General features: G+C 42.3%; 1 protein-coding gene across 1 annotated transcript in view; it reads right to left on the bottom strand.

Annotated features, from left to right (window-relative positions):
- Positions 1-14,349, bottom strand: part of NCAM1 (neural cell adhesion molecule 1) — a gene marked incomplete at its 5' end in the record, with an annotated part of 61,454 nt that extends 47,105 nt beyond the window's left edge. The window contains 7 exons of the mRNA XM_009708796.1: positions 7,164-7,306; positions 8,643-8,812; positions 10,063-10,180; positions 10,672-10,809; positions 11,697-11,840; positions 12,567-12,785; positions 14,275-14,349. Of these exons, the coding sequence (XP_009707098.1) occupies positions 7,164-7,306; positions 8,643-8,812; positions 10,063-10,180; positions 10,672-10,809; positions 11,697-11,840; positions 12,567-12,785; positions 14,275-14,349 (1,007 nt within the window). The remainder of the gene's footprint in view (positions 1-7,163; positions 7,307-8,642; positions 8,813-10,062; positions 10,181-10,671; positions 10,810-11,696; positions 11,841-12,566; positions 12,786-14,274) is intronic.
- Positions 14,350-15,402: the final 1,053 nt, after the last annotated feature.

The following is a 15,402-nucleotide window of genomic DNA, read 5'->3' as shown; positions in this document are numbered from 1 at the left end:
AGAAACACTGCAGGGGGGGGGGGGGGCAGGGGAGGGATGGAAGACAGAGACAACTGTAATAGGAATCAATGTAAGGCCTGAAGAGATACAACTACTCAAATTCCAAATTCTTCAACGCAAACTGGTCTGAATATCTGATGCCTTCACCTGCCACAATTCATCTATTCCAGCAGATTATTTTGAAGTAAGAATGGGCAGTATCTTCTCAGCCCCATATGAAACAAAGGTGGATGGTGCTTAAGTCAGAGGTTCACTTTGTTTAGGCCACACCAGTCTCTACAGCTTAAGACGTCTTTAAAATAAAAAAGAAACCAGGATACCTAGAGCCTTCAAAAAGTTGATCCTAAAAATACAAATACGAGTCATCCAGTTCTGACAGCTAATTTTATTCCTCTACCTGACCCCTATTATTTGCTTGGAAACATATTTTCTGGTCCCTTTTGAAGCAAGAATGCTACAAATCACGTGCATATAAAGGTAGGTTATTATTATTATTTTTAAAATAGAGCACTGAATGTGAAATAAAACATCAACAAATCACATTTGCACCAAACCGAGTTACTGCATTATCCCACACCCCCTCACTGACCATTGACAATCAAAGACAAATAATAATTTAGCAATTTGGAGCATTCTCCAGAGAAATATAACTTGTGAAGATTTATCTGCATTGATTTTGAAATGGAACATGATGCAGTTGTCCTTTAAGAGAAGGTCAAACTTAAGGAGTACTATGAGCAAACAGATGAGTTGGCTGGAGCAGAAGAGGCTACCTTTGGAAAAAAATACTTTCCCAGAATACACACTATTGCTCATTCTTAAAACTCTAGCAGAGAGATACAATTCACACTGGTAGCATAGAACAAAATGGTGAAAGTAGTATTTGTCAGATTTTACATTTACTTTTCTATTTAACTGTTCTGGTTTTTTTTAAAAGCAACAACCAGAATTACTTACTCCCAACACAGCTAGTTTGCTCATCCAAAAATGCATTACTACATGCCAAGCAACTTCTAACTCTATAAGCTGTTTCTTTTATGTATTGATACTTAATTTGTTCATATTATTAATGCTGGTTTAGTTGGCGTGGTTACTGGACTAGAGATTTGTTAATCTGTAATGCTTAAAAAAAACAAAACAAAAAAAACTAAGAAGTTTGCTAAAGGTCTGGTAATCTTATACCTCTTGTTTCTCGGGCCGGGTCCACGAAGCCTGGAGAGAACAGATATAGAACACAACAACAACAGAAAAAAAGCAATAAAAGTTTATCAAAGGTTGTTTTTAGGTATCATAGTGTATGCACCACATTGCATTCTGTGCACATGCAGGCTCCATGTTGTACATCTCATGCGTGTGGGGTGATCACAATTTCCATTTCCCAATATAACCTTAATTTAGATGGGCATTCAAAATTTAATATCCTATAAATCAGTCTTAAAATGATTAAACAAGGGCTAATGATACCTAAAGACTGCTTCTGTTTTCACACATTGAGGGACTGTTTCCCTTGTCGAATCTCACCATTTCTAGAAACCTGTTCCCAGCATACTGGGGAAGTGATTCTGATGACCTAGGTCACTAAATTGCAAAGATAGTTACGGAACTGGTTTTCTAACACTGGCTTGTTAGCCACCTGCACACACTGATTAACATTAACACTCATATTGTTAATGTGATCATGCATTTGTACACATTTTTACATGCATACTGTGCCAGGAATAGGAGACCTTGAACTGCAGAGCATTGAAACAGTGTGATGCCCTTGGACAGGAGACAGCAGGGGAGAACCTTGTACCTCCAGTTGATAAAGTCCACCTCATTATGCTTAGGGATGTGTGCACCCAGTCCTTACTGGGCTTAGGACAACCAAACAACAGGCATCAGTGAAACATGCACAAACCTTACCAAAACCCATATATTTCCCATTCAGAGAAAGCCACCGACAGTGTGGACCATATTCACTGTCGTTCAGAAAGACTAAAGTTGCTGGGCTCTGTTTTTCCCCTGTAATTTATCTTTCAAATAGTTTTCTTCTGGTCTCTCTTTCAATTACAACTTGATCCATTTTAGTTCAGGAGTCAAAAATCACCTGCTAATATCACGGCTATGATGACATTATTGAATGTGAGGCACAAGCATTGCTGACGTGTGGATATAACAGCATACACGAGAGTGACATTACAGACATGGAGATGAAAGCTTAGGAAATGAGAATAAAAAACGTAGTATTGTTTCCACAGTGCTTCTAGTGAACACTGTGAGACTTAAGTATTAACATATGGTACAGACAGCCTAATTTTAGAATGTCTTTGATAAAAGCAAGTTATTTGCTTGTAAGTAGAGGTCTGAGGTGAAGCCACCTGAAGAGAGGCTCACCAACACCTGCGTGGGCTAGGATGCTCCCATCATCTGATCATTTCCACATATATATATATCTCCTGTTGTGCACAAGTTCCTTGAAAGCTGAATAGGCAGCCATAATAATTCAGCATAATCCCTTTTGATGTACCAGTCATTCTCCATACCTGAGCAAGCCAGGCTAGCCAGGGAACTGCCTTGCTCATGCAAGTCCCCATTCAGTCCTATTCACTGAGTCTCTATGGTGCCAGCACAGAGATTTATATTTTTTAAAAAAAAAAAAGACATCTTTTTATCTTTTGGTGTTCAGTACCTATCAACCTAAAGGAAGACAACGGAGGTAAAAAGCCTGTTCCCACACTTCTAGAGTTTGCTGTTTCTTTTTAATAGCACTTGTGGGTGTGGGTAAAAAAGGCAGAACCACATTTTCCATCCTGGATAGTTTCATACTAACTCTCCCTCACCAAGACAAAGAGATACATGAGCTCTACTCAGCAGCATGCAGGGGACAGAGAGGTAACCAAGACCTTCATGCATGCTAGCATCTTTCCTTCCCTTTGGGAAAAAGTTGTTAAATGAGAACATCTTCAGTTACAAGGGAGCTCCCGGGAACTGCCAATGTGGTTTACTCCTTGGATCATTAAATCCAAAGATATTCCCATGTACGTCTCATGAGATACAAAGTACAACACAAATTTAAGACAGGGAATTGTATTCAAGATATATTGTCCACTTAGAGGGAAAAAAAAAAATTAAAAAATCAGGAAATTACATTAAGTTAAATTTTGAAACATTAGATCTGCTGCATCACATCTAGAAGCACTTTGCTGAAGGTATTGCATCAATGCTCATTTGCATCAGCAGAGTATTTGGCTCTTCTCTATTTCACTCAATTCTTAATTTTTTCTATTTTTTAATTACTTCACTGCTACATTTGACCTAGTTTGAGCTGTGCAAAGGAATGAGTACCTCTCATCTTCTGGTGGTTGTGCTCTAGCATGCTGCTGCAACACTGGCAACTCAATGCTTATGTCCTGGCAAAGGGGCACTCCTTACCTTGCTGGAATTCAATCAAGTCGTTTTCATCTAAAGATTTCTAAATTTTTAACAACTTATCTATTTGCTTTAGCTGCCAACAACATCAAGTTGATAGAGGCTACTGGTCACTAACAGTAACCCAGAAAATAAATGGAAGGATGCATTGGGCTGTTCTCAGGGTAGCACAATGCAGCAATGTAATTCACCTGTCAGAGGAGTCAGCAAAAAGAAATCTGTTATTCAGACAAGCAGTCAACTACTAAAGGAGCCTCTCAAACTCTGATTTGTTCAGAAGTCAGACTTCTGCATTTTCCTACTTCAGGAACAGGGAACCTGGTGGGACAGCCTTGGTGGAAAAGGCCCAATAACACTATAGACATTAAACTGTAATTAGGATAAAGGAGGAAGAATACCAGAGCTGATCTCATCCTCTATTCTTTGACTCCCTTACTCCAGTGAGAAAATATTCACTTTATTTTTTTTACTTGCCATAGAGAAAATGGTAACGTGATGTAGGTCTTGATAGCCAGCATGGGAGGCTGGACAAGTGCTGAGTGAGATCCTAGGACACAGATATACCTACTGCCAGCTCTGGCAAGATGATAAAAGGCCTGCGTAAAAGTATCACCTGTTACCCTCCCCATACCTCACACACTGAGCTATACTGCTGGGTAAGAAACCTAGGACTGTCTCTGCAACTGTTCCATGAAAGTGTGTGTAACAGTAGTTAGCAACTGCCTCATCCAAACATCCGACAAGAAACACATTTACGTCTGCACTAAAACCGTAAAACTCGTATACACCAATACACAACAGGTCAAAATTATATTTACTGAATCCCAGTTAGTATTCTGCTAGAGCAATAGAAGAAACATGTGTCTTAAAAGGGCACGAAATATACTGAAGGTGATGAGGAATGTGGCATACTGGCTTGATCAGCTTTACGTCTGGTATCATTCAAAGAGAAAGCATTCCTCCTCCCTACAACGGCACAGCAATAAATACTTGAGGAAAGATAAAGCCAAACCATTTCAAATCATCATGTTGATGACTTTCCAGGTGTGTTAGTTCTTGCTACATTCTGCAATAGTGATAGACAGGAATCTCAGACTGACGGGGGAAAAGTTTCTCCTAAACAGCATGTTCCTACATTCACAACCAAAGTAAATCGCATATAAGCAAATGTTTGGTTTGGGTTTTTTTGTTTGTGGTGTTCGTTTTTTTTTTTTAATTTCTTTTACTTTACTTGCATTCTTCTGCCCTGCAGAGAGTGTAAGCTGCCAGCTTACTAGTAAGAGAATGCTTCCACCATGCCAGTATCTGGAAGTTTAGTCTGTTCATCTGTGTTGGTATACAGTTGCCAATCATCTGATTTTGCTAGAGCACAGTCCAACCACTTACCTTCACAGACCATCCTCAAAGCAAAAGATTGTCCAAGGGGTACCTCATTATGTAGGCATAGCCATAGAGAGGAGAATCTTTTGCTATGCATGCTAGGATATCAACAGATCTCTCAGGGAAGCGAGGGAATGTTGAAATAGTTGTGACATTGTCAATCTAGGTATTTGGGCTATAGCACCTCCTGTCCCTTGTCCCACATGTCAGACTGTCTCTGTTCTTGGACAAAGATTGAGGCAGGAAAAACCTCTAAGCCAAAGAGGTTTTTTGTTGTTTGTTTGTTTGGGGCTTTGGGTATGTTTTTCTGAAGTACCAAATGTTCACAGGAGTTAAGGCATTTCTAAACCTTTAAAAATCTGAAGTATGATTAAAAGTAAACAAAAGTAAACATGTAGCAAGATAGATGCATCCAAGTACTTCAAGCATATTCAAAAGTTGGGCTTGATAATTTTGAAAATAGTATTGTTTGTCCCACATCAAAGACCATCCCTATCCCTGTGCTACCCCAGAGACAGTAAGTAGACAGTAAACTGAATATATGCATTTGGTTGTACATGTAGTAGAATGTTTATCACAGCTATTTTGACCTGAGGACTTTCTGGACATCTGTACCATTCACCTAAACTTACGGCACAAGATAGAGAATGGGAAAAAGTAAAAAACAAAACAAAATATACATCACACACACAAAAAATCCTGCCTAGAAAGCGCATGGTATATGATCAAAAAAATAATCTTTGCCCTGAAGGTTTGAACCGGTACATGAGACACATGGTAGTACCTCAAACCTTTGATTTTCCTCCCATCTATATAAGAAACTATCAGAGTATTAACATTTTCCTTAATATTGATCACCAACTTAACAGCATCAAGCAGGATATATGAGAGTCTCAAAAATGGTTAGCAGTTTTGCCACTGAGATCTTGTTAGTGTAATTGGGCTGGACAGATATAACCCTCTGCAAAGAGGCTCTCCTACTGACTTCTACTTGATTTAGTGTTATTTCAGTCTTTATATTCTTCTCCCTGTCAAAGCTCTTTTCCATGGCTGTGATCCAAACTAGTGCTACAAGCACTAGAGCACTTAGCTCTTCCCACCGCTGTCCTAGACAGAGATAAGACCATGAATAACCTTATCCTGTCAAAACAGGTCCCCCATTCATGCCGTACTAAGAGCCCAAGCCAACAGCTTTTGAATGCAATGGAACTCTCTAAGCATTGCAGGGGTTCACACTAGCCCTCAAATCCAAAAGATGTTAAGAAAGAATTAAGGCTGGAAAACTTTGGCACCCTGATTAATAAGTTAAACACTAAGAACATGGTGAAGAGCTGACATCATGGAGGGAACTAAAAAAGCTCGTTTAGGAAGCTATAATGCAGAATGGTAGCTGTGTGGATGACTGACAGCGGATACCTCTGTTGCTTTAAGACTTTCATAGTCTATCAACTGCTGCCTTCATATTGAGTCAGAACCTCTGGTATGTCCAAGTTAGCTGAGCCTTGAAGCATCCTGTTATTAGATGATTATTAATAAGCAACAACTCCTTACTCCAACTTTTGTCTAGGCTTTCTTTGGCTCTAAAGTATGCCTCCTGATCACCTTATGCAACTATTACGAAATATCTACAGTAATACAGCATATCCTAATCTTGTCTAGTTAAGGGGAATTGTGACCAATAAAAAAAAAAGCACTCTTTTTTAAAAGAAAAACTGCTAATTATTTTTGCCTTTTAAGAACTAAATGGTATTGATGTGATCAATAAAAGAGGCGAACACAAAGGCAGCCAGGCTTTTGTGCTTCAGATACATGCAGTATTAGAACAGAATACAGAAGGGCAAGAAGGAATTAACAGGCTCATTTTGGTCCACTGCATCCTTGAGAGATAATACCCCATACCTCTCCACCTGCCACCCTCCCAGATCATATCATCATCATCATGACAGCATGGACAACACTGGAATCGTGTGCTCATTCCCACCTCAGAAACAGAAGGGAAAAACCCTTTCACAAGCTTCCTGCAACTGTCGGTCCCTTTGGAAACTCCTCTGAAAAGGGTCCAAAGTCTACTGTTTTTCAAGTTAATTCGACTCAGAGTGATACCTATTAAAAAGCATATCCTCAGTTGTTACAAACTGAGATGGCTCTTTGTACAGAAGGACACCTACGGCATTACTTCTGCTGCAGAGCTGACCCTTTAGCAGAGACAGTCTGTGCAGGACCACACGTGTTCTCACTACAGAGAGGCAAACCACCACGATTTCCGTGTGCATCTGCGTGCAGCTATCATGCATTCTGGATCAGCAGAGGCAGGCAGATACAAGCTGCACTGATCCCAGCAAATGAGACCATGGTTTTGGGAAGGGTTATACCTTCTCTTCATTGCTGATGTTTCGGGTGGAAGTTCTCCAAGTGATGGAAGGGATTGGGTCCCCAGACGCCTCACAGGTCAGTGTAATCTGATCCTCCAGTTCCATGGCTGTTTTATTCTCCACGTAGGTGATTTTAGGTTTTGCTGAAAAGAAAAAGCAACCTTCATTCAGTTAGTGCTAGAATGAAGCTTGCCTGTCGACAGCAATGTTTGAAACAGCAACATTAGGTGAAAAAGGCTTTTGAATTGGCACAAGTTTACTGCCACATGGGGAAGGGAGCAGAGTGACATTGAGAAGAAGGTACCTCCTTGCAGAACTAGAAGACATTTTCTACACATGCTTACAGCTGAGGCTTATACGAGAGGACTAGAAGAGCGTATATCTGAAGTAGAACCCATTTCATAAAATCACAGAATAGTTTGGTTGGAAGGAACCTTAAAGACCATCCAGTTCCAATCCCCCTGCCGTGGGCAGGGACACCTTCCACTAGACCAGGTTGCTCAAAGCCCCATCCAACCTGGCCTTGAACAATTCCAGGGATGGGGCATCCACACCTTCTCTGGGCAACCTGTTCCAGTGCCTCACCACCCTCACAGTAAAGAATGTCTTCCTAATGCCTAATCGAAATCTTCCTTCTTCCAGTTTAAAGCTATTGCCCCAACCCACGTGCAGGACTTGGCCTTGTTGAACTTCATGAGGTTTGTACAGGCCCACCTCTCAAGCCTCTCAAGGTCCCTCTGGATGGCATCCCTTCCGTCCAACGTGTTGATGGCACCACGCAGCTTGGTGTCAGCAGCAAACTTGCTGAGGGTGCACTCAATCCCACAGTCCATGTCACAGACAAAGATGTTCCCCAGTGCTGGTCCCAATTTAACAGTGTACAAATGATCAGTCCCTGGGATTATTAGCTAAGTCTTCCACCTCGCTGTCTACTTTCTATCCCCCAAATCAGCCTTCTGATAAGCAGCTTTGTCAAGTGGCTGCAGAGTGATGGGACAGGGAGAATTATATTCCTTAACACTCGCAGATTCATGGAAGGTAGGAAAGCTGCTGATTCATTCCTACAACCTTGAGGTCATTCACACAGTGGTGGGGTGGAGTTCACCTCCCTGTCCAGGTTACAGCAAGTCCTACTGAAGTGCTAAAGCCCTTTTAACAGCAGCTTTGGTTGGATTTGGATCCAGACCTCTAGGCCTGGCAGGTATTTCAAGTAGCATGTGAATCTCACACCACCCCCTGCATAGGACTGAAATTCTTTTATCGGAGGCAGAACGGAGTTGGCATCTGTTTCGGACACATACATAGAATCTGTTTTGCCTAGCATGACGGCAGAAGCGCACAGCATTACTTGGGAAAGAAGTAGCTCCAGATAAGCCACACCAGGCATTAACTGGGATAAGTGGGTTACTTCCAGCTTGCACTAGTGAACTACCAACAGTCAACTGGATTGGAAAGGGGGGACAGTAAGAGCGTGTTTACCAAAGACTTTGAGATGAATGGTGGCATCCTGCTCGCCAGCCTTGTTCTCAGCGATGCAGATGTATTCTGCTTCATCACTCTTATCCACTTTCTTGATGGTGAGCTCAGACCCATCATAGTTAAAACTGTATTTCTCTTCATCATCGGCCTCTTCTATTGGCTCTCCATCCCTGCAAGACACAAAGCACACTGGCTGTGTTGGGAAGGAGAAGCAATCAAAGGCTATTTGATTTAGGCTTATTGTTAATGCTAGAACTGCATTACTACACAAACTCCTCAGGTTGTGAGGGACCACCATCTTCTCCTATGGGCTACAAAGCTTAGATTTGGATGTATTCCTAACCACTCCTGCCTTAGGACTGTTGGCAGTTCAACCTTTCACCTCCTCACACAGTTCATAGCCTATATGCAAGATACATGCCTATAAACACCACTGAAGGTGGTTTCTGTTACTGCGTATCAAGGCAGTATTCCAGGTTGTCATCAGCTTTTTCAACATTACAACTTGTCCTTATAACCTTCACCAAAGGCTACACAATTTCAAGAACAGTATACCTTAACTCTGTATCACTGCCTGACGGTGAAATTTAGATCCAATGAAGAGAAAGACTTCAGATGCAGATCTCCTGGCATGACAAATGCAAGTTACAGCATCCACTTTTGCCTAAGGTTCCCCATCAATGCAACAGATGATAACTGACCCATGGGACACGTCTGGTCAGCATGAAGCTTCATCTCTATTTGCAGCTTGACAAAGGATGCAATGGGACAGTGAAAAAAATCGCTATTTTTACTGTTACTGTTTTTCCAGGAAGCGGTACTGGTTTTGGCTGGGATAGGGTTAATTTTCTTCATAGTAGCTCATATGGTGCGATGTTTTGGGTTTGTGACCAAAACAGCATTGATAACACAATGATGTTTTAGCTATCGCTGAACAGCATACACACAATGTCAAAGGGGTTTCTGTTTCTCACACTGCCCTGCCAGTGAGTAGGCTGGGGGTGCACAAGAAGTTGGGAGGGGATACAACTGGGACAGCTGACTTGGCTAAACACTCGCCTGCCAATGGGAAGTAGATCATGAATTCCTTATTTTGCTTTGCTTCCATGCACAGCTTTTGCTTTATCTATTAAACTGTCTTTATCTCAACCAATGAGTTTTTGGATTTTACCCTTCTGATTCTCTTCCCCATCCCACTCGGGGGGTGTGTAGTGAGTGGCTGTGTGGTAGTTGTCTACTGGGGTTAACCCACAACAGAAGCTAACCACAATTCCATTATGAGGCCATTCTTTCTCTTGTGAGAAAAATGAATTAATCTAATTCCAGTTAAAACATTGCTTTCCCTCCAGTCTGGTTTTCCAGGCCTTGGCAAAAACATCCATGCTCACACACAATCAGGACATTGCACACAGCATCTTACTTCGTCCACGTCATGGTTGGCTCAGGAAAGCCATCAGCATCACATGCTAAGGTGACAGACTGGCTGAGGTTGGCAGTGGCATTCATAGTGCTCTGCCTGGCACGCACAGAAGGAGGTACTAGAAGAGAAGAAATCCACATTCAAGTTAGAAAGGACAAAAGATGTGAGCAAGAGTAAGCCCTGGAAGGCTCACTGTAAATCTCTGCACTACACGCGGACATCACTAGTAATCCAAACCTTTATGCCATCACCTGCAGGTTTCCACCAACAGGTCTGATGCAAGAGCTTTCCAAAGCAATAAGCACAGGGAAGGAAGAGTAGGGCGGTGGGGAAATGCACAGAAAATCAGTATTGTGGACACACCCACTTGTGAGTCCCAACAAGATCAATACCTCACTCTAAGTCATGAGACACTTAAGGTTTCTCTTGACACGGTAACGTCCTGTAAACACTCAATTTCATGGACATTTTTATTTGGCACGGCAGAGAAAGACTAGTAAGCTGATGGTAAATCATGAGTGTGAATCTAAAGTAACATTTCCATCAGCAGCCTGGAGTGCAGGTGCTACATACCCCACCCCTCTCCTAGCCTTACTTTAAGCTGCTCACCATTTACGATGACCTGAATATCTTTGAAGTTGATCTCCCCACGAGCCAAGATCCGGCCCTCACAGCGGTATGTCCCTTCATCTGTTTTCTTGATTCCTCGGATCTGCAGGTAGTTGTTGGACAGGACTATAAATCGAACTAGAAAAAGACAAAAAGAAGGTTCTGGGGTTTTTTTGAAGGTTTTTTTTGAGCTCAGGAGAGCTCACTACAAGTAACAGGTTCTTCTCCTCTCCTTGCCCTTTCCGGGTTGAGACAAGGCTTTGTGTACTAAAATTTCCCTTCCCATTATTTAATGGAGATGCTGCTGTAACTGGATCTGACACTGCCAAGAAAGAAACCAGATGGGGGTAGCAGGCAAACTTCTCTGATGCTTTATACCATAAGTACACACGGAGAAATAAACAGATAAATATACACAAACACATTTACATTTAATTAGTATCAGACCACAAGCAATTTGGAACTTGCCCCTCTTGCCCAAGGGCAGTCAGTTCAAGTCTTGCTACAGTTCCCTTGTGCCTGAAACAAGCAGACATGGGAAACACAGCTGAGGCACTAATGCTCAATTGGAGTCAGGGCTCTGGAGCCCTCTCTGCTAGTAAAATGCCCCTCTAGGCATGACAGTCTGCAGCATTTTGAAAGAAAGGGAAAGGTTCTTGCAAGGACCTTTTAGCCCTTTTCTTTAGGAAGACTGGGGAGTCTTCTCTGTCTGCATCTTTTCTGTCTGATGGCATTTCTTTTATCTGAAAATTTTTTCTAGCATTCCTTGGCCTATTTCAGTGTCAAAGCCTGATGGCCATTTCTGTGGGAACATTATTGCCCTGCCATTGTCAAACCACAGCACCTTGAATAACAAAGTTTGCATCCTAAGACCTAGAGTTAGGTACAAATTGTTTCTCTCTTTCCTTGTGACCACAAGCATTCTGCTCTCCTGAACCCCTTGTATGAGCCTGATTTGAGCCCTGATGCAAGATAGACATTTGACCCCCGAATGGACAAGCACCAAGACACCTCTTGTGCCTTACCATCTTTTTTTAGGATAACGTCCCTGCCTTTGTGCTTCCAGATGATGGTAGGAGGCAGCGAGCTGACCACATCACACACAATCACAGCATCATCCCCTTCCTTGAATTCCTGAGGAGTGGGAGCATTCTTGAACATCAGCTTTTCTGAAAACAATGGAAGAAGAAAGTCACTGCAGCTTTCTTGGCACACCTCAAACTGTGCTCCTGACTCAAGCCTGAAGGAAAGCAAAGAAACCCCAGAGGACATGTTCCCTAGAATGAAGGTCTGCCTGACTCAATGCACTGCAACACAAGAACTCCATTTTCCAGCCTGGCCGCCCAGGCACATCAGTGAGCCAAATCAATACTCTGCCCAGCTCACTAGTTTGTCCACACTGCAAAGAGAAAATGTGAACTTGGAACTGCTCAGCTTCCCGGCAGGAAGGGGAGGAGCTGCTATCATGGCTCTGCTGGACAACATGTTGATGGTTTACTATAACTCTTCTGAAAGTGTGATCCTCTTTACTGAACACTATTCTTATTGTATAGCATGTCTGTCATTCACAAAAGCTGCTCTCTCTGCTTACTCCTTCCAGATATTTATGATGTGCTAGAATCTTCTCTTTTTATCCCTTGCTCTCCTGTCTTTCAGATGAATTTAAGCAGTAGACATGCTGGTAATGCCCTGACAGGTCAAGGTCCTAGTTCCCACTTACCCCTCAAAACCAAGAAAGGAGAAGGCTGCATCTTCTTAACATCCCCTTTCTTTTCACCCTCCTTCTTCCCCTTTAAAAATAGCCTTTTCTAGGAAGGTAAAATGGTTGCCTCCCTAATCTTGCTCCATACATGTGCAAGGTAGACCAGAAAATAGCCTTGGAGTTGCTCTCTTACGGAAAATTTTCACATTGACGGTGGCCTCGGAGTCTCCCTCCTCTGTGCTACTGACAACACATTTATAGATGCCAGCATCATCAATGTTGGCGTTGTAGATGGTGAGGGTGGAGGAGAAGTCATCATTTCGCACCACTGAGATACGCTGTTGGTTCGGTGCCAGCTTCTCACCATTAGGGGAAAACCAGGAAATGTCTTTGTATTTGGCCTCCCCTGCCACTAGGGACAATAAAAGAAAACAGAGCAAATTGAAATGAGTTCCCAACAAATCTGCACAGAGGGAATTAAATACAACCAGTAGCACTATGCAGAAGACTGACCCAAGGGAAGGGCCTCTGGTACCTGAGAAGCAAGCAAAGAAAATTCTCTCTCACAGCACTGTGAATGGTCAGATGCTGTCCTGTAAAAATGATATTAGGTTGGTTTTATAATCTAAAAGGGTACATTCATTTTATCCCAGAATGGTCTTCTATGCATCCTGAGATCCCCTGTACCAGTCTCTCCACTACACAGATCAGCCTGAGAAATAAAAATCTCCTCCTGCTTCAGCTCCATCATGTTTTCAATAAATAGCCGTATTTGCAGGCTGGGCTACTTTGCATACCAAAATGGTGACATTGCTGTAGCAGCAGTTCTGGCACTGATCAGCTTACAGCTCCTGCTGCATCCAGTGTAAATCAGAATTGTTGTTAAGTTGTTCCAGGCTGTCTCTTTCTTGCGGCTTACATCTCTGCATTCCTCAGTGTGGCTTTGTTATTTGGGACAAACTCCTATTATTGGAGGGGCTTGAATTGAGCCCACACTTTTCTGAATGCAAATATCATCACAACAGCACTTGCTCAGAGAGTACTTTCCTTTTTAAAGCACTGGCATTAACAAATTACTCCGCAGTTAAGTACTCCTGGATCAGATGACCTCATTACTTGTCCCAGTCAGTATGCTCCTGAGGAACTGTGGTCCTCTGATGGCGTTTTGCTCCCAGAGCTCACTAGAGCACCTATTTTCTCTATGTTATGCTTCAGGATGCTATCGTGTCAGTGCTCCAACATACTATTCCTCCCATTAGAAAACAGGCCAGCTGCTTTCAGGAGAACGTCTGAAGAGGATACATGGATACTAATTTAGAAAATGCCATAAAATAGTAGGACCTGCTTTAGGGCACATGGATTGTGTCAGCACTGTACCACATTGTGCAGGAGAACAGCCTGGGGCAGTTGGTGGCCTGAACAAACAGTAAATTGCATCACAAGAAATGCAGCTTTTCAGCAGCATTAAAATCCTTAGTTGCAGAGGTAACAACTCTCAAGTCACCTAGCGCTCCCATTACTGCTGTCAGCAGCTGATTAGAGAAATAATTTGGAAAAACAATTTAATTCTAAATTCAAAAGATCAAAGAGCTGTGGAATGATGCAAGGTGCCATCGTTGTGGCTATTGCTCAAGCTTAAAGACAACAGTTCAGTACCTGTTTTTTCATTTTAAAATCTGTTTGCTGGAGCTGCTTTCTGTTTTCAGCTCTCAAGGGAGAATGTGTTTACTGTTTCCAGTAAACAGCATGTGCTGCCTTTGCTACCCAGTCTTATGGTTTACAAGGGCATATGAGAAGATAGACCTGGCACTGGAGCTTTTATCCCAGAGTTAATACATTGATTGACCTTCCCAGCAAACCCAGATAGAGACAGACAACTGATGCTATAAGCCATTGCTCACCTTGACATAAGAAGAACTTAGATTCTCCAACGCTGATCTCCCCCTGGCTTGGAACAATGTCCACTTGTAGAGAGGCTGGAAAAGAAATAAGCATGCAGAAGATGGTTAGACAATAGAGGTCGTCTTCAGCAAAAAAGCTTTGCCAGCCTTCCAATCCTTGTGGCTCCTTTACTCATCCAATGAAAGAGCACAGGGTGGAGCACTCTTGGTTTCATGTGTGTTGCTCTTTATCAGTATCTATCTGAAGGTACAGTGCCATGGACCTCTGTGGACCCAAAAGAAGTTGCTAATATTCAGAGTTGCTTCCAGCCCTTTATAAGGCCACACGGAACGATACAGAAAGGGCTGATTTACGTTAAAATCTCTAACACACTGCAATACTAGGCAGCACGTTTGGTCTGCACACCAGAACATCAAGCAGCCTGTAAGGACTCCTCTGAATTCAAACTGGAACTGGTTCAAAGTCTTATCCTGGCAGAAAATATAAATTATCTTTGCTTTGGAGACTTCTTGTTGCTCTTTATGATACCATATTCATACAAGCCCCAGTTACCAACCATCACAAATGCAGAGTGAAAGTCACTGGCATACTCTGGGTCCTTGATCTTCCTTCATCACCTACTCTGATCTTCTAGTAAGAAACCTAGTCCAAACAGGCAGCAAATCGGAGATGTTTATGGCAGACAGAGCGTACCTGGATTAGGAAGGAAATTTCTTCCAGTATATACAGACAAGGACTATTGAAAGTTTGAGACTTCTGCCTTCACAGTACTGGCTGAGACTTGCTTCCAAGTTCATCCAGGCACGTTTCACCTAACTCTCTCCTACTGCAGAGATAGCTATACTTTGGTCTCTTCCACTGTCATCTCACGGAATATCATCAGTGCTTTGGCTTTTATGTTAGCATTTTTTTAGCTGTAGTTTTCTTGAATTTTTGTTATTTTATTTTAAAATAAGAGACTGAAGGTGTTTCAGCAGCAGAAATGGAGCAAATATTGCATGGAGCTGAGTGAAGCACCTATTACATGCTCATCTGGAACTGAGGGAGCCTGGATTCAGTGAAAGATACTGTACCTTCTGTGCTCCCTACAACTGAATCCAGCACAGCCTCAAATGAATCATTTAAAA

This window comes from Cariama cristata, unplaced genomic scaffold (genome assembly GCF_000690535.1).
Source record: "Cariama cristata isolate BGI_N322 unplaced genomic scaffold, ASM69053v1 scaffold561, whole genome shotgun sequence".
NCBI classification, from domain to species: Eukaryota; Metazoa; Chordata; class Aves; order Cariamiformes; family Cariamidae; genus Cariama; species Cariama cristata.
Note: the sequence above shows the minus strand (reverse complement) of the source record. Positions and strands in the feature narration are given on the sequence as shown.